Source organism: Elgaria multicarinata, chromosome 18 (assembly GCF_023053635.1).
Source record: "Elgaria multicarinata webbii isolate HBS135686 ecotype San Diego chromosome 18, rElgMul1.1.pri, whole genome shotgun sequence".
Lineage (NCBI taxonomy): Eukaryota > Metazoa > Chordata > Lepidosauria > Squamata > Anguidae > Elgaria > Elgaria multicarinata.
Genome location: NC_086188.1, coordinates 11,945,017 through 11,968,100, shown reverse-complemented (window position 1 = coordinate 11,968,100; position 23,084 = coordinate 11,945,017). Strand labels below are relative to the sequence as shown.

The following is a 23,084-nucleotide window of genomic DNA, read 5'->3' as shown; positions in this document are numbered from 1 at the left end:
TGGTTCAGAATTCATATATTTGTTAAACAAATTTGGATTGCTTTTCAGAAACTTGCAATGTATAGAGCCTCCGGCCATGCATTCTGCAGGAATGCAGCATTGTGATTTAAGAGAAACACCTTTGCGTTAGCATTCTCAGTTCCAACCAGTGGTGTAGTGGTAAATGTCTTAAGAAATAGTTTTCTAAGCTGCCTGGAGAGACTTTTTGGTTAAAGGGCAAGATAAAAATGCTTAAATGGTGGCTACCAGGAGGAGGGCCTTCTCTGCTGTGGCACCCCGGCTGTTGAATGAGCTCCCTAAAGAGGTTTGCCTGGCACCTACACTATATTCTTTTAGACGCCAGGTGAAGACCTGTTTATTCTCCCAGTATTTTAACAATCTATAAATTAATTTTAACTTTGCTGTTTTAAATTTGTGTTTTAAATTTGTATTTTTGCATTGCTGCTGTTTTTATCAGGGTTGTGCTTTTATATTGTATTTTATATTATGGTTTTATACTGTTGTTTTATACTTTGAATGATCTTAATTTTGTGAACCGCCCAGACAGCTTCTTCAGCTATTGGGCAGTATAGAAATGCAATAAATAAATAAAGTCAATAAAAATAAATAAAAGTTTAAGTGCAGGCACTCAGCGTGACTGTCTCCATAGCCACGCCCCCAAGGAGAGTCCAAAATTGCAAGCCACGGTGTTCCTCCATGGCCCAAAAAACAGTTCTTGGAGTTTTCTTCTGATAGGAGCAAGTCTTTTGTAAAGCTAATGGGTCTGCATTGTCTCTTCAGGAGAGAGTCACCCCAAAATATTTTGCATTACAACAAGGAATAATATATTTCTGCTGGGGAAATTCATTTTTCCCTACCCCCAGCTAAGTGTGGGGATTACAGCTAAATTCAGAGGGAACAGGAAATTCTGAGGGGTGGTGGTGGATGACTTTGGGGTCCCTGTTCATAAAAAAAAATGGTGTTGCATCCATGCAAACCCGGTCTCCACAACGCCACTAGTTCCAAGCAGACTAGCTGAAGCCATTCTTTGTGTCAATATGGTACAAACGGAATGTCCTATGCAAATTAATGGAATCACATGGTCAAACAGAGTTGTCTACCCAACAATGGCGAAGGGAGATTCTTTGTGAGTTCTGTGTTGTTCTTTGGCTTCTGCTTGAACCTTTGGGGCCAGATTTCTTTCTCTTGTCAGCAAAACTCTCGGTTCTAGAAAGCCCACTGATTGGGATCCTGGAGGAGACATTCTGACAGGTTCCCGTCTCTCGTAATCTGGGATTTTCACCTTTTGATGAACACAAAATTGTGAGTTGTTGTTTTTAAAGGCTGAACATCTAATCTGGGAGTATCTTCCATACTAATTTAGATCTGGCAGGATTTGCTTGTCAGGCAGTATTCTAGCTATGTTTTTTTGTTTTTTTGTTTTACTGAGGGTCATATATTCTTAGACTTCTGATTGTCTTGACTTTCACCATTTCTAGCCCTCATGAAACTGTGATCTTAAAAGAAAAACATTAAAAGAGCCTTAAGATGCTCTTTGCCTCATATCTTTTGTTTGCTTTCTTTTTTTGCTCCAACTCTTAAGTTTTCTAAGAAATGTTCTGAAAGGCTTTCCTTTCTGCTTTTACTCTCTCTTTCTTTTTCCTCCTCTCTTCCTTTCTTTCCTTCCTTCGAATGACAATATATACTTACATTTCACACCAACCACCGTTTCCCCTAGATCTTTTCTCCAGGAATGTATCCAAACCCTTTTGGAAGGAAACATTGCCCAGTGACAATAGGTCTGGTACTGTTGAGTTTCCACCACCACCACCCGTTTTGAACAGCCCCCACCTTGTAAAACAAAAAAGCCCAACCCCCAAAAAACTATTTTCTGTGTGTGCAGAAAGAGGAGAAAGAAGGCGTGAAGAGGAGGAGGCAGGCGCTGTCCTTTCAGCACCATGGTGAGCCGCAGATACTCCGGCTATCTGGCTGATGATGAGAGTCTCAGGGGACCTCAGGTAAGAAGCAAGGGGCACAGAGCATTGCTACCCTTGGCCAGATGGAATTTGGTCAGATCACCAGAATGAAAAGGGGGGGAAATGACTTGCCTCTATAAAATCTAATTAGATGCCATGGGCCAATAATAATAATAATAATAATAATAATAATAATAATAATAATAATAATAATAATAATAATAATAATAATAATAATTTATTTATTTGTTACCCGCTTCTCCCTCTGGATCAAGGTGGGGTACAACATAAATGCAAATGCCATAAAATACATATAATTAAAACATTTAAAACTAATACATTATTAAAAGCAGCACATTATTAAAAAGGCATCTTCAAATTCAACTGGGTAGGCCTGCCAGAAGAGATCAGTCTTTATAGCTTTCTTAAAATCTGGAAGACTGTTAAATTGACAAATCTCTCCCGGCAGGTCATTCCATAATCTGGGAGTGGCAGCAGAGGAAAAGGTCCTCTGGGTAATAGTTGTCGGCCTTGTTTTTGTTGGCTGGAGTAAATTCTTCCCAGAGGACCTGAGCGTGTGGGGCGGATTGTACGGGAGAAGGCAATCCCGCAGGTAGCCTGGACCCAAACCACGTAGGGCTTTAAAGGTGATAACCCACACTTTATACTTTGCCTGGAAACTAATTGGCAGCCAGTGAAGAAAATTTTAAACTGGTTTTAAAACTGGAAACCCACAATCCTCTCTGCAGAGAGAACTCAGGCTTCTAACTGTTAGGGAAAATTTTGACAATAAAATTGCCAGTATTGTAATGCCTTTGTATAAATTAGGCATGGGGAACCTTGGACCAGTGGACCAAATACACACATCCAGTCTCTAAATCCAGACCTTCAAATTCTCCCCAGGCCTTTCCCCTTTTCCCTCCAGTCCACACCCCCTCTCCCAGGTCTCCTGGTCATATTATTTACTTCCTGCTCTGTCCCATGACTACAAAGCTGATGGAGGGAACCCTACAGAAGGGAGTGAAGAATGCCTGGATGCAAATGACTTCCCCACCCCTCCTCCTGAGTAAGGAACAAAGGTAAGAGTCACATTGGTGACTCCACCCACTTTGGACTCTGGTCCTGCCCACTGCTGGAATGATGACCCTGATGGATTTTGACAGAGGTAATGTGGACCTCTAGAAGGAAAATATTTCCCCACCTGTCACATAAATCAAGTGTGCAACCATGGTTGGAATACTTTGTTCAACTGTGGTTGCCCCATCTCAAAAAGGAGAAGATGTTATAGATGTGGGAAAGGTGCAGAAAAAGCCAACTAAAATGATTAAGATACTGGAAACTAGTTCTAAAAAGAAAATTTAAAGGATTTGGAGCTTTTTGTTGTAAACTTCTCCAATCTGGTGTCCCTCAGATGTTTTGGACTACCATTCCCAGCTTTCCTGACTATTGGCCATGCTGGACGGGGTTGATAGGAATTGAAGTTTGCCTCAGGAGCACTTACGGTAGGGCATTTAGTGTTGCTGCATCCACCATTTAGAAAACCCCACATTAGAAAGAGCCGCACAGTTTTCACATTCAGAAGTGTTCTTAAAACTCATCTCTTCGCACCAGCTTTCCCTGACGTGAGACCCAGCCAGCTATGGTTTGTAGCACACAGCAGTGTGTGCGGTTTTATTGACTGATTAATGTGTATTGAGTTGATTTATGGTTGTCATTATTATTATATTTATTTCTATTCCACCTTTTGCCCAATACTGGGCCTTTATGGTGTTGTAGTTGTTTTTCACTGCTTTGATACCTTTGCAGTATACATATTAGTGTATATATGTGTGTGTGTGTGTGTATGTGAATAGTCAAACATTTACTTACTTACATATTTACATATTGCATTTTTGTCCTGCCTTTTTTCCTCCAAGGAATCTAAGGCAGCATACATAATCCTCCTCCTCTTATCCTCACCACAACAGCCCTGTGAGGTAGGTTGGGCTGAGAGTCTGTGACTGGCCCAAAGTCACCCAGTGAGCTTCCATGGCCAAATGGGGATTCGAACTCAGATCTCCCGACTCCCGGTCCAATGCTGTAACCACTACATCACACTAGTTCTCAAATAATAAGCAAGTCCAAAATGGCGTGGAGGAAGAGATTCCTCTCTCTCCCTCTCACCCTGAGGGGTTATTTTTAGATTGATAACTAGTCCCTTATGTCAAAAGTTTGTTTAAGATGTTCCGACAATTATATGCAAATGAACAAATTTGAGTCTCATCTACCAATTCTTTTGGTACTGATGCACCCATGTTGTGCTTGGTCGTAGATGAGGAACCTAAACACCTGCCAAAGAAGAGGCACGTGTGACTGGCACAACCTGTGTAGACCGCCTTCCCGCTGTCAATTCAAGAATCCAGACATGGGAGCCTCTACTTCCGCTTCTGGCGCTTTCACCTGTGCGAAACCGGGCAAGCGGAAGCGCCACAAAAGCAGCAACGCCGGAGAAAGCAGTCACCTGGCCGCTGAATTTTCAGAGTTTGTGGATTTCTTAGCGGATGAGGAAGTCCTGGACAGCCTCCAAAGCATCATGGAGGATGCAGTCCGAAAGCTCCGAAATGTGACGACGCAGGACGGGGAGCAACTCTTTGACATCCAAGAAGATTCTTGCTCGAGCCTGGACAGCGAATCCTGGTCGTTTTCCTACAGCTCGACGTGCTCCCAGTCGAAGTATCACACCAGCACCATGTCCAGCTCTGAGGACGACTGGGAAAGACGGGTCAAGAGCCGAAGGCAGTTGAAACCGGAGGGCAGAGTGTGCCTCTTGGATAAGTATAAGGCCAGACTTCCCAAGCTAGAGAAGACGACCAGGGCGGGTGTCTCTGGAGGATTCCACACAGAGGTATTTCTAGGCCTCTCTCGAAGGATGAGACCTTCCAGCTGCCCTGAGATTTATTTGCTCTGGCCCAGCTACTATAATCCATGCGTGGCGATGCCTTTCTGCACAAATGCCTGAAATTGCAGTATCTGCTAGCCATAAAGCCTGCTGTAGTGGGACCACTTCTAGTAATTCCATGCACAGGGGCCCTTCACCTAGCAATCTATGCGCAACTAGCCATTGTTTCTCTACAGACCCAGGGACATGTGGTTCCCTTGATCAAATCCTTTGGTTCTCTTTGTCAAGCATTGCCCATTATGGCTTTGATATCACTTGGTGGTGTTGCTGTGAAACCATTTGAGCCTTTCCAGAGAACTGGTGAACAGCACACCAGATGCCCAATTCTTGCTCATTTGCTCACTCCAGTCCAGATGAGTTCCCATACAGAAGCCTATGGCCTTGTTCGCACGTAACAACAACCCATGGCTTAATTAAGCCATAGGTTGTTGAATTGAGGGTTATTACATCTCAATCTGGACTATGGTTTAACTCTGAACCTGTGGCTTGCTGTTGGGTTAGCAACTGTGGGTTGTTCAAGCCATGGGCTGTTATTACATCAGAACGCAGAATCGTGGGTTGGGTGTAGGTTGTTTCACCAGGCTACAGAGGCAGTTCTTTGGTGTTGGAAAGGCTCATGGGGTATGGGATGGGAGCCAGTGAGAGAGTGGAACAGGACAACCCACAATGTATACTATCATCTGATAGCCATATCATGGGTAAGCCATGGGTTGTCACGTATGAGCAGAGTCTTTGTCTTTTGCAATTTCCTAGCATTCCCCTAGTTGTGTGTGATCCTGGAACTCAAGTCTCAACATTTTGTTTCTGTGGAAATGTGATTTTTCCCAAGCTAGTGAGGCATTGCAGTTTGGAGCATTGCCTATAATATGACCACATGTCATGGGAACCTATTGGATAGTGCCTGTGACATCACATATGAAAAACACAAATGCCCTCCACTGTTTATGTGAGACTATTATCACAGATCCATTCTCATAAATCATGGTTCTTCTTGTTTTACCATTCTTCTGCCTTTTGTAAGGTGATAATCTGAGGGCATGAATAAAGGAAAGGGCAAAGAGTCTGGAATGTGCTCAGACTATCAAAAGATACAGGTGTCATTTCTGCATAACATGAAGAAATTGCCATGGGATTGAGATGGGTCGATCTAATTTCTTGGTCATCTGGCTTGTGGGTCTAGAGCAGCCTTCCCAATCCAGTGCTCTCCAGATATTTCAGACTACAACTCCAATCAGTACCACCAGCATGACCAATGGTCATGGATGATGGATGTTGCACTCCAAAACATCTGAAGGGCAGCAGGTTGGGTGAGGCTGGTCTAGGGTTAAGATTCCTACTTAGGGTGCAAAGGGTCCTGGTTTGAACCCTAAATAAGCCCTACCCAGGTGGGGAAAGCTGGCTCTATCATTGTAAGCTCAGTAGTAGAGCACATTCTTTTCATGCGGAAGGTCTCCAAATGAATCCTTGGTACCTCCAAGGATGGACTCTCGGCAGGTCTGAGAAACCCTGGAGTGCTGCTGCCCATCAGTATAGCCCAGGGTGGGCAACTTGCAAGGGGACCCCAGACTGACCACCGGCTGCCCTCCAGAGCTCACCACCCCTCCAGAATCCATTTTTTATAGCCACGATGGTGCTACAGAACACTAAATGGGTAAAATCTAGCTAGTTTTGAGCTGAATTTGACCCTTTCAGTCCTTCCTCCTACAATATCCTAATACAGTGGTTCCCAAACTTTTTCAGGTCACCGCCCCCTTGGTTCCACAAACTCATGCCCAGTGCCCCCTACCCTACACTATAAAAATCATTATTCAGAATAGAGGTTTTCAATGACCCACTAAGGAAGATAATAACAATAAAATTCAAAAAAGTAACAACTGAATATTTATTCAAAATCCAATTACATTTTTGTAGTTTATTCAATTAAACATAATTGATGAACTTGATCCAGTGATATCATCTTTCCAAAGTCTGATAGTCATTTAGCAAGAATATTAGATATCACATTTAGTAACTAGGGTAGAGGACCTCACTATTCTGTAAATTCTTAATGTGATGGATGGGCTTGATGAAGTGATACCAGTTTCCCAATGTCTGGTTTAAAGTCACTTAACATGAGTCTTAAATCACCACATTTAGTAATCTGGAATCGATTTCTTTGCTTGGAGAGAAGTAGGCAGATCACACTAAAACCACATTCCACCAAATACGATGTTGGAAATGCAACCAGGAGCTTCTGAACCACTCTCCATAGTGCAGGATAGCAATTTACCATTAAAAGGACTTTTCTTAAATGGTATTAATACATGTGTGGATTCTTCCCCTATATGGCTTGGGACCAAACTACCTTCTCCTATAAAAATGTCCCTAGGTTTGAAGACCTTCTGGAGAGGCGCTTCTCAGAAAAGACCACCTCGAGTGCCCCCCTGCCACCCCTTTGCCTCTTAGCGCCCCCTGCCACCCCCTTGCTTCTTAATGCCCCCCTATGCAATCCCACCCACCCCAATGGGGGGGTATCACCCACTTTCGGAACCACTGCCCTAATACATCAGCTTTGTTATTTGTTATGATACTATTATAATGTATGTTATTTTTCTTTCTTTCACGTTCTCCTTTCTAGACATTTTCAGAACGATCAGGAGACAATTACTTTTTCCAACAAGAACACTTCCATGTTTGGGCCAAATTGGCAGAGTCCTTTGAACAGCTACAGCCGCCCAAAAAAGATTACTTTGCCAAATTTAAGAAACCATTACCGGAACAGTCATTTTCTGTAGAATCCCTCCACAAGGAAATTACCAACGTTTTGAAACGCCCAACACTGAGCAGTATTCCCCTGTATTATCCAGGGAACCAGCCTTTCCAAGCTCTGGATTTCTTGGAAGAAAACAAAATCCTTGCAGCTCTTCAGGATATTATAAACCAAGCTGTTTGCCAAGTTCTGGAGGCAACGATGACAGGTGGGATCCCTTTCCTGAACCTTTATGATGAGGACGGCCGTACTTTGATGCCATGGGATTCTTCCATGGCTGAGAGCGAAGAAGAAGAAGAAGAAGAAGAAAAAGAAAAAGAAGAAGAAGAAAGTAAAGGAGAAGAAGGGATGAGAGCTGGCTCAGAAGGCTCTGGGAGTGGGGAAGAAACTTCAGAGGATGACTCCAAATCAGAAGGAAGCAAGACAGCTGATGGGAAGAAGAAGAAAAAGAAGAAGAAGCAAAAGGGAAAAAAGAAAAAAAAGGAGAAGGCAGAATCTCCCATGGGGGAAGAGAAGGTCAAAATGAAATACACACCACCACCGCTTCCCAAAAGCAAGAGGAAGTCGCTTGGGCCTGAGGAACCTCAACGCAAGCCAAAATATGTGGCACCTCCACTTCCTAAAACAAAGGCTAGGCCTCCCGCCGAGGAGGTACCAACCAAACCCAAATATGTTCCACCCCCACTTCCGAAACCGAAACCAAAGAAACAAGACTCGCTCCAGACGGAATCGGAGTCATCCAAACTGGTATGTGCAGTGCTTAAATTCGAATGGGAGAGAAGCCTGGGGCCTACCTAGTTGTCATAGCGATCGGCTTAGAGGTGGGAGGCAACCCATTAGACTAGCCACACACCTCAGGTGACAGCTTAGAGACCCTCCCTGAAAGAGGGGTCTTGTAAAAACCTGCCAAGGACAACGGGATAAAGCTTTCGTTGATAAAGCTGGCTTATCAGCTATCCATTTAGTTGATAAGCCAGCTATTGTAATTCTAGAGGCCTTTCCTCTGAGCCCACTCCGACTTCTGACACCATGTAATATCTGGTTCTTCAAGGGTTCCGGGAAATAGGTTCAAAATAATCAAGGCTCCCATATAGCAAACAAACGGTTTATTTCTTCAATCCAAATGCAAGTCCAAACACATACCAGCATACTTTCCATTCTTTTTGTTGTTTATTCGTTCAGTCGTTTCCGACTCTTCGTGACTTCATGGATCAGCCCACGCCAGAGCTTTCTGTCGGATGTCGCCACCTGTAGCTCCCCCAAGGTCAAGTCTGTCACCTCCAGAATATCATCCATCCATCTTGCCCTTGGTCGGCCCCTCTTCCTTTTGCCTTCCACTTTCCCTAGCATCAGCCTCTTCTCCAGGGTGTCCTGTCTTCTCATTATGTGGCCAAAGTACTTCAGTTTTGCCTTTAATACCATTCCCTCAAGTGAGCAGTCTGGCTTTATTTCCTGGGGTATGGACTGGTTGGATCTTCTTACAGTCCAAGGCACTCTCAGAATTTTCCTCCAACACCACAGTTCAAAAGCATCTATCTTCCTTCACTCAGCTTTCCTTATGGTCCAGCTCTCGCAGCCATAGGTTACTACGGGGAATACCATTGCTTTAACTATGTGGACCTTTGTTGTCAGTGTGGTGTCTCTGCTCTTAACTATTTTATCAAGATTTGTCATTGCTCTCCTCCCAAGAAGTAAATGTCTTCTGATTTCCTGGCTGCAGTCAGCGTCTGCTGTAATCTTTGCGCCCAGAAATACAAAGTCTGTCACTGCCTCCACTTTTCTCCCTCTATTTGCCAGTTATCAATCAAGCTGGTTGCCATAATCTTGGTTTTTTTTAGGTTTAACTGCAACCCAGCTTTTGCACTTTCTAACCCCCAAATCTTGATTAGTTAAATACTCTTCAGCTGTGCTAGTAAACAGTTTATCATAAGGAGACATTACACCACACCTACTCTGCACACACACACACACACAATGTTAGCCTGCTGCCTTCAAGTTCAGCAGAGAACGTTGTCCCATCATTAGTGTTGAAGACAGATTCATCTTCCAGTCTGGTCAGTTTTGTACATGGAATGGAAGTGGGAGCCATCTTGTCCTCTGCCCCGGGCAGAAAAATGTCTGGGGCTCTATGCCTGTGATAGTTACAATGTGAAAGAGGATGAGGACCAATAGCAACTAGTGACAATGGTGGTTAGAACATAGACCCACTGAGAGAGGGGCCTCATTGGAGGTGTCTTGCCAAAAGGCTCTCCGAAACCGGGAACTGACACTGGTGTTAAGCATCTCTTTCAACACTGATGTCCTCTCTTTCTGCTGTACATAGGCTATCCGTGCAAGGCATGTTATTACTCCCAAAGACATCAAGCGGGCACGAATTCATGGCCGGCCTCTCCCGAAGCAAACCATCATCGACTTTTTGATCGAAAATGCAGCCAAACTTATCCTGTACAAGTACAACTACGAAACCCTTCTCTCCGAGAAGCTGGGCTTCATATCGGTTCCGGTGACAAAGGTGCTCTTGGAAATCATGTTCGGCTACAAGAGAATCAAAGGCAGTGGGATACGGCTGTCCTCTCAGATTGACTGGGCAAAAGTCTCCGAAGAGGTCTATGCGGTGCGTCCGCGTAAGCCCAAGACTCCGAAGCAGAAAGCTGGGGACAAAAAGAAAGCTGGTGAGAAGAAGAAGAAAGTCGGGGACAAGCAGAAGAAATCAGGAGAGAAAAAGAGTGTTTTTTTCAAACCTGAAATGCCCCACGGCAAAGTGGTGGTAACAAGGACACCCATTGTTCAAGGTGTTGAGCCCAGAAAAAAAGAAAGTGCAAAGTCCATGAAAGGACGAGAGGATCCCCAAGTTCCAGAGATTTTCGAGATAGTTCCGCCACAGTTTCCCAGAGAGTCTGAAATGGATGACATGTTTCCGGATGAGGAGGGTGAGGGCCCTACGGAGTCCGTAAGTGATGCCCTCAATAGCGCTGAGAGATATGTTACTTCCGACGGCAGCTCAAGGAAAGTCTCTGGAATCACCCTCGATTCTGAAGATCAGTCGCCTGCTCTGTCCCCCAAGGCATCATTATTGTCTCCAAAAGTGAGCCAAGTCCAAGACAGCGACAGAGGCTCTAGGACTGTTTTGCCCGAAGTAGAATCAATGGATTCTGAAGACCTCTCGAAGAAAGGGACAGCGTCGCGCAAGTCAAGCGTCTCTGGGGAAGGTAGCAAGACTGTTCTGCCTAAAATCTAACTAAACAAAAATCTCAAACTGAGATAATCTAAACTAAATTCTCAAACTAAACTAATCTACAGTAAAATCTCAAACTAATAACAATAAAACGTTTAGATTTGTATGTCATCGTGGTTCCATGATTTGTATAGAAGTCCACCTACTGATTCCAAAATGTTGTTGGGTTGGTTCCAAGATCACAAACAAGGCATCCATTAGCTGGTGTCACAGTGTAATATTGTTATATTATCACTCTCGCTGCCATCGTCACTGTTGTTATTATTTTATTGTCTATCCTAGTGTCCGTTGTGTGGTATGCAGCTGTGCCCCTCTGACATTTCAGATTGGAGCAGAGATTAAGGATCTACACTTACCAGCTATTTTATTCTTGGGTTGAAATCCTATAAACTCTAGAAATTCTATAAACACTTCATAGTAACAGACACACAATGTACAAGCTGATCTATATATTATATACATTGTTTCTGGGATCCCATCACATTCTAGGTAGAGCAAGGACTGGGATGCAGTCATTAGTCCCTCAGGAGTAACGTATGCTGATGGTGGGAAGTCAAAGTCAGCAGTGGCTCTAGCAGGAATGAAAAGTTCTCTCTCTCTCTGCCACCCCTTTTTCTCTCTGCCACCCCTTTTTCTCTCTCCGTGACACTCCTTTTCTCTCTCTTTCTGCCACCCCCTCTCGCTTTCCACTCCTTCTCTCCCTCTTTCTCTGACACCCGTTCTCTCTTTCTGCCACTCCCTCTCTTTCTGCTACTCCCTTCTTTCTTTCCACCATTCTCTCTCTCTGCCACCCCTTTTCTCTCTGTGTCTCCACCACCCACTCTCTCTTTCTGCTGCCTCCTTCCCTTCTCTTTCTCCCTTTTCCTCCTTACCCAGCAAGCTGCCAAGTGAGTGTCGTCTGTTACTCCCGCTAGAGGTCTCTAAACCGACCTCTCAAAGAGGGCTTTTGAAATTAGGCCAAAAGATGCAGGTTGCCCACCCCTGCTCTAGAATGACCAAGAGTAGGTGGGCCTAAGTAGATATAGGCTAGCTTGGTTCTCAATAGATTGCCCTCCATTCTATGGGGCAAAGTTTTGCTGCATGGAACATGATTGCAATAGTAGGGGGACCGTATCTCCGGCAGCTGTTCAATAGAGAACCATCCTTTGTAAAAGAGGACACCCGGCCACTGCTGAGAACTGAATTCTTGATCTCTGACCTGCTCTCTAATGCTGGGGAAGGGGGGGAGGATGTAGTGATTCAATAGTAAAGATAAGAGGCCCCATTGTCCTTCTTATTGCTCCATACCTACCTACCAGGACTGCACTCCAGCCGTTATAATAAGCTCAGCTTAGTTCCATGAAATTGTTCATTGTTTCAAGTTCGCAAAAAAAAGAAAAGGAAACATCTTGAAGTTCTCCTTTGAATGAACCATGTGTCTCCATTCCTCCTGCCTTCCATCAGCGGGATCTGGGGGTGGGGGTGGGGGGCAGCTTCCAATCTCGATGTACGCGTCTTCCAGTGGTCCCACTACAGAAACAGCAGCCCCTTGTGAGAACACACCACTGGACTCTGAGCATCAAACTAAAAGGGTAATAGACAAAGTAAAGCCGGGGGTCCTTGACACTAGCTATTCCAACAATTGTGGGTGGTGGGGTGTTTTTTGGGGGGTGTTGTGTGTGTTGTTATTTAGTTCAACTAGAAAGTATTGTAGGGAGCACGGTGCAAACTGTAGCGCTAAATCTTGGGGGGTGGGTGACCTCCCAGAAAGACAAACGGATGCTAGCTAAAGCTCCATATGATTGATTTTCTACGGCTAAGCTGACAGCTTGAGACATCTGTTTTGACCTGTTTCAGGAAAACAGCACGATCCATTGTCATCCCTAACAGGAAGGAACAGTCCTTTCTCGTGAAATACAAATGCATTGTGTGAAGTGTCAGAGACTGTACCAGATCGTTCCTTCTTCTCTGCCTCCTTTTTTTTTCTTTTCGTTTGCTCCCTTTTTGGGTTTTTGCTTGGTCATTGGAAGACCGTTCCAGTTAAAAAAGAAGGCAGCACATATTGGGAGGTATGTTAGAAAAGACAGCTTTATGCTTCCTGACAGCCACTACCATTGATTAGAATGGTGTGTGTTTTTTCTCCTTTGGAAAAGTGTTCCTGTAGAAGAAGAGGCACGCTGTATATGCTCAGAAGTTGAATGATGGGAGATTCAGGACAGGGAGGGGGGAAGGGATGTATATTTTCACACAGAACATAGTTAAACTATATCTTTTCCTCTGGGTGCCCTTGGTGAGGCATGTGAGTATTAAGGGAAGAGCCTTTTCAGTGGTGACACCCTGGTTGTGGAATGCTCTCCCCAGAAAGTTTTGCCTAGTGCCTACATGGTGGTCTTTTGGATACCTTTTTATCATCCCCAGGTTTGTAGTCATTCCGTTAATTTAAAACTGTGTTAATGCTTTTTGAGATGAATCTTTAATCTGTTGCTTTATTAATTCTACAGTTGGCTCCTCAATGTTTTAATAACTTTAAAATATTTCTAATGTTTTCTTATTGTATTATTTTGATACTTTCATTGTTATAATATACTTATTTATTGGTTATTTTGCTTTTGCCTGGTTTTGAGATTGTAACCCGCCCCGAGCGCATTTTTGCCAGTTGGACAAATAAGAAATATAAATAAATAAGTTCAATGTAAATATATATTATATATTTACATTATATTTATTTATATTTATTATTTGCCGAACTGGCAAAAATGCTCACAAGGCAGTTTACAATCATAAAACCAAGACAACTGCAAAATAACCCATATATAAATAAATATAAATGTAATAATTTATTTATTACATTTATAAATGTAATAATAAATAAATGCCTACAATGTACACCGATGGTGCTATATAAATAATAATAATAATAATAATAATAATAATAATAATAATAATAATAATAATAATAATAATAAGGTTGTTTTTAAATTACGTAGATTTTGACAGCCCCCCACCCCACCCCAGATGGGAAGGCGGGGCTCGAACCCGTGGCTCCTCCACCGAAAACATCGCTCCCCCGGGACGGCCTGTTTGGCTCACGGCCCTTCCCTTTCCTCCCCTTTCTCCTTCTTTAGTCCCGCCCCGCCAAATCCTTCCTTATCACTCGGTCTTTTCCTATTTCCCTCGGGCCCCGCCCCTTTCTCAGAAGGGAGGGCAGGAGGGCGCGTGCCGCCACGCCGCCGCATCCCATTGGCTGCCTGGCCGTGCACCGGGAGCCAATGAGCTTCACCGTCGTCGCCTTCACGGCCTGGGCGAGCTCGTGGGCGGCGCTGGCAGCCGCTGATTGGCCCGTGCCAGCGCCGGTGGCGGAAGCGCTTTCTGAGGCGATTGTTTCTGAGGCGAAGGGGCGCGCGATGCGGCGGCGGGGGGCTGTCGGCGGCGGTTTCCCGCTCTCGGCTCTGCCTCGCCGGTTCCCTTCGCTGCGGCTGCTGCTGCCCCTCCTCCTCCTGTGCGGTTGGTGCCCGGCGAGGCAAGCCGAGGCGGGCGCTGTCACTTGCGGCTCGGTGCTGAAGCTGCTCAACACCCGGCACAACGTGCGGCTCCACTCGCACGAGGTCAAGTACGGATCCGGTGAGGAGACGGGGAGACCGCGGGGCCGGGGACGAGAGTGTGGGGGAAGGGGCCTGGGACTGGGCTGAGGGAAAAGAAGGCGCCGCGCGGCCGGAGGGGAAGCGACGTCGCTGTCGGCCGGAGGGGGAAGTCAAGGGTTTGTAGTCCTGGTGCTAAATGCTACCTCCAGTATCAGAGGCAGTATGCTGGGGAACACCATAGAATCATAGAATAGCAGAGTTGGAAGGGGCCTACAAGGCCATCGAGTCCAACCCCCTGCTCAATGCAGGAATCCACCGGTTGCTGGGGGACGTGGGCGGGAGGGGGCCGTTGCACCCGTGTCCTGCTGTGGGTTTTTCCCCCAGGACGCTGAACTGGATGGGGGCCTTGGTCTGATCCAGCCTTCCTCTTTTTATGTCTGGATCAGGCCCAAGGTTGTTCCCAAGAGTGGCAAAATTAGATGCCTCTGAGGGAAGCTCCCTGGGAGGCAGCCAAGAAAGCAGAGCCCATTATTATTATTATTATTATTATTATTTATTTATATAGCACCATCAATGTACATGGTGCTGTACAGATTACACAGTAAATAGCAAGACCCTGCCGCATAGGCTTACAATCTAATAAAGTTGTAGTAAACAATAAGGAGGGAAAGAGAATGCAAACAGGCACAGGGAAGTGTAAACAGGCACCGGGTAGGGTGAAGCTAACAGTATAGAGTCAGAACAAACTCAATATTTAAAAGCTATAGGGAAAAGAAAAGTTTTTAGCTGAGTTTTAAAAGCTGTGATTGAGTTGGTAGTTCTCAAGTGTTCTGGAAGAGCGTTCCAGGCATAAGGGGCAGCAGAAGAAAAAGGACGAAGCCGCCTTTCATGCAGAGGGTCCCCAGTTGGACCCCTGGCATCTCCAACTAGGGCCGGATCTACACTACTGCTTTAAAGCGCTTTATATTATTTATTTATTTTATTTATTTATTACATTTCTATACCGCCCAATAGCCGGAGCTCTCTGGGCGGTTCACAAAAATTAAAACCATTCAAAATATAAAACAACAGTATAAAACCATAATATAAAATACAATGTAAAAGCTCAACCAGATAAAAACAGCAGCAATGCAAAATTACAAATTTAAAACCATGTTATTTAAAATTTATAGATTGTTAAAATGTTGGGAGAATAAAAAGGTCTTCACCTGGCATCTAAAAGCATATAATGTAGGTGCCAAGCGAACCTCCTTAGGGAGCTCATTCCACAGCCGGGGTGCCACATCAGAGAAGGCCCTCCTCCTGGTAGCCACCTGCTACCAGTTATAATAACAGTTATAAAGTGCTTTAACTGCTTTAAAGCTCTATAAAACTGTTATAAAGCGCTTTAAAGCAATAGTGTAGATCCAGCCTAGGGCTGGCAAAGTATTATTTGTATCCTGCTGTATTGCCTGAGGGCACTCAAGTGGGATTAAATGTTTTAAAATATACAGGATCGTCATGAAAAGGGAATTCGAAACAGCAGTAGGAAAAATCCAAAATACCGTATTTCTTCGATTGCAAGACGCACGCTAATTTCAGTACCACCAACAGAAAGAAAAAAACCCTAAGACACACCCGCAATACTAAGACGCACCCCGTTTTTAGAGACGTTTATATGGAGGGGAAAGTATGTCTTAGAATCGAAGAAATACGGTAGTAGTTAAGAGCCAAGTACAGCATAGTTACCCAGAACAAAAACTTGCAAACCAAGGGCACAATACAGCAAAAACAGTTTCCAAGAAGTGTCGAAATACTAAAAGAGAAGGGACCCAACAGCCCTCCAAGGAAAGAATTCCTCTTGGCAAAGCAAAGAGTTCTCTGAAAAGAAAGTACAAGCAAGTAAAATAGCCTCCCTTGGTCCAGTTTCAAGGTATGCTTTGCTTCCTATTCCTGTATGTGTGCCTGCAGTGGCAACGTGTCAATCCTTTTCTTAATAGGAAGCGGTCAGCAGTCAGTGACGGGAGTTGACATTTCAGATGATGCTAACAGTTACTGGCGAATCAGAGGCAAAACTGATGGGTCCTGCCAGCGAGGAGTGCCAGTAAAGTGTGGGCAAGCAGTACGCCTTACCCATGTTAATACAGGGAAAAATCTGCACACCCACCACTTCCCATCACCACTCTCCAATAACCAGGTAAAACCAGTGTTTGTTCTTCACACTTCGTATTTTAGTTCTTTCAGCTGTCTTTCTCAAATGTAGACAAATGTAAATTTAGTTGATTGTGTTAAATTTGATGTTTATGAAGAGAAGACATGAAATATCTATATGTTTACATCCAGATTAAACTTGTGCTTTTTAATATGTCATTTCCAGTTTTTAATCATACAGAAGTACAGTGCAATTCTTTGCATATGTACTTGGGAATCTCACTAGGTTTACTCCTTAGCTTAGTGAATGTGTTGAGGGTTGCATCCTAAATTACATTGTACATCCTTCTAATGTTGAAAAGTATTTGAAAAATCCTTTTTGAGTACTTGAAAACCTGATGTTACTGTGATGTAGGTTGCATTCATAGAGACATGCAAATAGTCTCATAGAGCATGGCATTCATAGAGACATGCATCCCTAACTGCAGTGGAAGAGGTTCACAAACTACAGAGCAGAATAAAGTTGCCTTTGTTCTGTTCTGTAATTTATGACCCTCTTCCACTGCAGTTGTTGTTGACTTTAATTATTGCCCTGGAATATGTAATGTGTAGTGCAGGAAGTAAATGTGAGTGACCAATATGTGTGGTAATTCTAGTTCTGTGGTAAGAATCTTCCATAGCAGTAGCATATGTGGTATGTTTAATGGTAGTATAATTTAGTATTTATATGCTGCTTTAGAGTGTTCTATGTGCTTCATAAATATTACACAGTAATATATGAATATTGGTAATACTGATCCTCATTATTATTATCTCCATGTTACAGATACTTATTTATTATATTTATATACCGCCCCATAGCCAAAGCTCTCTGGATGGTTTATTGGACTGAGGGATAGTAGCTTGTCTAAGGCTACCTAGTAGGTCCAAGGCAGTGCTTGTCTGTTGCTGTAACTTTTGATTTCTGGCATTTAGATTCTAAAAGAAAGAAAAGTTGCTTTTAGCAAAGCTTATGATGATCTCAAAGCGAGGACATGTCTTTTATCATATCTCACTTGACATTGCCATTCTCCTGGCATGATGTTTCTCTAAATGTATATCTTTAAAGTAGTTTCTTCTTCTCCCGCTCCGGAACTAACAGGAAGTAAGCGCATTTGGTGATGATGGAGAAGGAGACGACTTAGATGTGTGGACAGTGCAGTGTAGTGGGAAACACTGGGACCGGGATGATGCAGTACGCTTCAAGCACATAGGAACAGATGCATTCCTTTCAGTAACTGGCGAACAGTATGGTCACCCAATCAAGGGCCAACAGGAAGTCCATGGCATGCATTCTCCTAATCACCATAACTACTGGAAAGCAATGGAAGGTGTTTTCATTAAGCCCAGCGTGGACTCTACAAAGCATGATGAGCTCTGACTGTGTGAGGGAATTCTTATGGAGAATCTCTCCACCAAGGCATAGGAGCCCTTCTGTAAATATCCTGAGTCGCCAACATCTTAAAGGCACTGGAATACTCGTGGAGGGCAATGTTTTTATGAGGAACTGCGCTCCTGGTGAATTCAGAGTGACAAGAAGTTAAATTGGTTGTTTGGCTCCCATCCGTTTTCAGAAGCCATTTCCTTTTCTTATCTAATTCGTTTCATCTTGTTTCCCTTAACTAAGAAAAAATGGTGAATTGTTGTGTAAACAATCTAATCCAAAGTGCAATAAAACTAAAATATTGTAGTTCTTTGTAATTCTTTAAGAAAACTCATGAAAAATGTTTGTCTTGAAACCTTGTTTTTATCGAGAGGGTTCTTTAGTGAAGAAAAATTGGGGGCTTTGTAGAGAAAACATCAACAGTATCTGCAGTTCAGACTTGATTCCTTTTAGTGCCTGCTGTGTATAAATATTTGATGTTAGAGTTGTTTGTATCCCATGGGAAAGATGTAGGTTAAGTATTTTGGACTAAAGAGAATTTATTTTGAAGTAGTTACATTTCAGTGGTGGGGAAGATTTGCTACATTCTAAGAGCTACTCTGGAAAAATAAGTATGATCTTATAAAGTTCATTAAATACACTTCTTTGTACAGTTTGTGGGAGTTTTATTTAGCACCAACTACTTTTTTTTGGTACACTTACATTAAAAATATTGTACAAGGTAAAGGAACTATATGCATATTCTGTTATCACATACACAGGATGGGGCCCGGTGGATTCACCATTTCCAAAGTCCCAAATGGAGCTTATTACACGAGCTGATTTAATTTTTCTAAATACCATGATAATCTAGAATGACCACGAAACAAACCAGGTTTGATTCTTAATGTGTTTGTGGGGGGGGGGGGTGTCCCACCAGGGGTAGGTTGTCCTCCACCTGACTGTTGTCCCTTTCTTTTATATGTAAGCTGAGTTATTTGGCTGCACCACTGTGTTGATGGGCACAAAGCAAGTCCATCTGCACTGTCCCACTGAGTAGACTGGCTGTGCTGCTATGTTGTGCTTTTGACTTCCATGGGGCAATAGAAACTGTGAATGGACAGCACATGTAAGCCTGGATGGATGCCTTTGGATGGAGTAGTAAGCAACAAGGTCCTGAAAGCTCTGCTGAGGATCAGCATTTCACTTCTAGAAAGCTTGATACGATTGTGACAGACTCTGCATAGGCTGCTGGACATACATACTTCATCGGACATTGCTGAGGAAAATGGAAGCAGCTTAAAGTGACCTTCTATGAGGCTAGGAATACTCATGGCATGGCACACTAGCTTTCTTGTCCAATGAGGAAAAGCAGTCAGGCATGAGAAGACTTCCATTCTGACGTCAGAAGGCAGGGCTTAAACTTCTCTGATTCCAGGAAGTGAAGTGTTATCCCCATCCCGGATTTTTCTTGTCTTCTAACAGAGAGCAGGACTAGTGTAACCTTGATCATACCAGCAATCGCTCTAAAGGTTTCTGAAAGGACCCTCAGTTCATCTTTCATTACCATAGTCATGGAAAGAGACTGATAAATTCTTGCCTCTAGAATAGATACTTCTAGCTATAAAGCACCTTCAGACTGCCAGACAGACAAAACATACAGCTCAGGAGGGCTTCCAGCCCCAAAGGTATGCTAAACTAGCAAGACTGACAGAGGGCTTCTGGATGGAAAGATCTTGCTAAGCTGGTAGGCCCACTGACCAGCCAGGAAAGGACCACTGGTCTGGCAAAAATGGGAAGGGATCACCAGGCATCAAGCAGCAACAGAAGGGTAAGTCCTAACAGGCTGCTAGGATCTTCAATCAGTTGACAGCCATATTGCATTCCTTTGGGTACAATTTAAGCCAAATCATACTGAAATGTGAAGTTTCCCCTCATCCTTTATATGAATTCCCAATAATTCAATTTATCCTTCAGTTTTTTCCTTAAAATAAGATGCTACTGTTCTAATGTATGTAAGCCTCTGTATGTAGTTTGGTTCTTGCAACTGAACTGCATGATGGGATTGGAATGATGTATGTGCCTGAATGTGCTGTAATGTTAAAACTGTTATATCAGCAAGGAAGTGCTTACTTGGGATTTCTAACTGTCAATACCACTTGATATATCAGAACACAAATAAGCTAGTTTGATAAGGAAGACTGACCATCCAGGTCAATCTGATATTGCCAGAGGAATTATGGGCCATCTGTTGATAAGGTATAATGAATAAGTTTTCTTTGATCTGTCTTTGTTTTTCTTTAGAACTTTGCTAACTGCTAATTCGTTAAGATGCTACTATGTATAAATATACCTGCTTTTCACATTGCCAGTTGGGAAGTTCTTTGTAGGACTTTCTCCATACAGCTGTATTATACTCAATAAAACTGAGTATAAAACAGAGTTGCCTTACAACCAAAGTGGATTTTTATCTTTCACAATTTGGGGGCTCATCCAGCATGAACACACCTTGAGAGGAGAAGAGGTTCAGGGATTGGTTTTGTCTCTAAACCCTACCTACCTGTGAACACCCAAGGTAAGATGCCTTTTGAAATCTTTAACTTTGCCATTCCGCCTCTCTTTTCCACTCTAGGTAAGCCTCATTTCCTTCTTACTACAACTCTGTTAGATTGACCTAATTTCTTTTAGATTAAGATAAGGGAATTTTGTGATGTTTTCTGGGTAATGCTGAGTCCTTGTATGAGAAAGAAGTTGCCCTGAAATTGGGCTGAGTACCAGGATCAATTCTGGGTCCAGCAGCCGCACCAAACACACTGTGAGGGGCAACCCAATGACCAGTGGTGCTTCGAAAGGAAGGGCTGGTCTCTACAAATAATCCTGGGTACTTCTTGGTGGAGTGAGTCTACCCATTTTACTACTTCCTCCAAATGTGAGCTGTTTATCGGACCCCCCAACATGACCCATTCTGATTGAGTCACCCTTTGTGCCTTCTCCAACACAGAGAAAGTGCCAGTGGTGTGTGTGTGTGTGTGTGTGTGTGTGTGTGAGAGAGAGAGAGAGAGAGAGAAGTTTGGAGCCATTCTGATTGAGCCACTCTTTGCACCTTCTCCAACACAGAGACTGTAGGATCGGCTACACAAAACTACACCCATTCAATCCGATCAGGCATCTTGGCATCTCAATTAAAAGTTATATTGTTGAGGTACCTTAAGCTACAGGAGGGTGGATTTCAGTTGAATATTAGGAGAAATGTCTTGACGGTAAGGGGGTTAACCATGGAACGTATTACCTAGAACAGAGGTAGGGAATATGAATGGGGAAAGAGGAAAAGCATGTCTATAGGTGGTGAGCCAAGGTAAGGGGGGAGAATGAGTTGGCTGGCAGAGGGGTTTAAAGGAATTGTTTAGTGTTTAGACCTCTCCCCTGCCTTCTACTCAGTGATCCAACAGAGCATGTGCAAAGCACTTGGAGCTGTGTATGCAGACGGCAACTGAATCCATAACTTGGTACAGAAAAGGCCATTTCAAGATGGCCACCAACTTAATGAATGGGATAATCAACAGATTTTGTTTAATGGATATAAAGGAACATTTATTATTATTATTATTATTATTATTATTATTATTATTATTAACATTTATATACCGCCCCATAGCCGAAGCTCTCTGGGTGCTTTACACATAGGTGTATATATGGGAGAAGACACACCCTGAATGCGCTATAGAAACCCAGTCAAAAATGTATTGCCTCTTTTTTTCATTTTAAAAGTCCCATACAAAATAGACACGACGATAGACATTGAGCAGAGGGTCCTGCATTGAGCAGGGGGTTGGACTCGATGGCCTTGGAGGCCCCTTCTAACTCTGTTATTCTATTATTCTATGATCTGTATTAAGGTTATTGGTCTATAACATAGACTATATGATCAGTTTTAACCAGACCCTTCTTTGCCAATTAAAACTGGCTTGGATTACTTTCAAGATATGAGATACTTTTTGTGCAATAAAGACATTTTGAACAGCTTAGCCACGATTTAAGTTACACAAATCTTGATAGTATCCTATCTAGCTAGCTGTAGTCTTGTTTTTCTTAATTTGCTCATTCACTTCATGTGATCAGAATATTTGATCTTTTCTTATCCTTTAATGATACTTTAAGTAAAGTATCCAGAAAGAACCAAATATCATTCAGTCCAAGTCCTTCTGTCTTGTATAACAATAATCCTCCCCAAACCCCTACTTAATCCCTTCAGATGTTTTTACTAAATTCCCCTCTTTAGATTTAAAAGGGTGAGAGAGGAGTAACATTTCTCTTTTTTGTTTCTTAGCAATTTGAGAGATCTGAGGTTTTCTTGATTTACTACTGTTTCCAAAACATCTTTGCCAATAATGCAATGGACATAATTTCATTGATTAATGTACATTTAAAAACAATCATAAAGAGTTGTGTTTGGGGCGTGTGGGTGTTTCTTTAAACTCTTTTTCTTCCCATATTGGAACTCAGAAAAAAGTAATGCTACACATAATCTGCCCTCCCCTACATTTTGTGTTTTACTTTGGACATTCACATCTTAATTTTGGTTGGTGCACACCAACTATGCCTCTTCTCAGGGGCAGGGAGAATGACCCTGCCACAGTTATCCATGCTCTGGTCACCTCCAAGTTAGATTACAGTAATACATTATATGTGGTGCTGCCTTTGAAAGTTATTCTAAAACTTCTACTGACCCAAAAATATAGTGGTGAGATTATCAAGAGGGGCTTTCTACACTGAACAAGTTCTATCTGTGTTACATGTTTTATCCTAGCTAGTCTGAGCACAATATAAAGCACTGGTGTTGACCTAATATTTATTTATTTAAAACATTTCTTCACCAGCGTTCAGGGCAGAAGGCCTCCCAAGGCGGCTTACAGCAATAAAATACATAAAAATAGTTAAAATATTAAAAGCAATAAAAACAAACACAATAAAAGCCAACAATAAAACCTACAACAACAATAGTAATATGAGAAGGCCACAGTAAATTATGTTTTCAAGGCCTTCTTAAAAGCCTGAAACTAACGGAGCATGGTGGACCTCCAACGATAGCTTGTTCCAAAGGTGTGGGGCCCTCGT

The 23,084-nt window shown here is 43.0% G+C and overlaps 2 protein-coding genes across 2 annotated transcripts; both read left to right on the top strand.

Annotated features, from left to right (window-relative positions):
• Nucleotides 1-1,923: 1,923 nt before the first annotated feature.
• Nucleotides 1,924-10,928, top strand: CCDC116 (coiled-coil domain containing 116). Its single transcript, XM_063144330.1, has 4 exons — nucleotides 1,924-1,997; nucleotides 4,267-4,839; nucleotides 7,511-8,389; nucleotides 9,966-10,928. The coding sequence occupies exons 1-4, from the start codon at nucleotides 1,938-1,940 to the stop codon at nucleotides 10,878-10,880; spliced, it is 2,427 nt and encodes an 808-aa protein (XP_063000400.1). The 5' UTR covers nucleotides 1,924-1,937; the 3' UTR covers nucleotides 10,881-10,928.
• Nucleotides 10,929-12,361: 1,433 nt separating this feature from the next.
• Nucleotides 12,362-18,640, top strand: SDF2L1 (stromal cell derived factor 2 like 1). Its single transcript, XM_063144329.1, has 4 exons — nucleotides 12,362-12,460; nucleotides 13,982-14,477; nucleotides 16,417-16,613; nucleotides 17,709-18,640. The coding sequence occupies exons 1-4, from the start codon at nucleotides 12,362-12,364 to the stop codon at nucleotides 17,985-17,987; spliced, it is 1,071 nt and encodes a 356-aa protein (XP_063000399.1). The 3' UTR covers nucleotides 17,988-18,640.
• The last annotated feature ends 4,444 nt before the right edge of the window (nucleotides 18,641-23,084 follow it).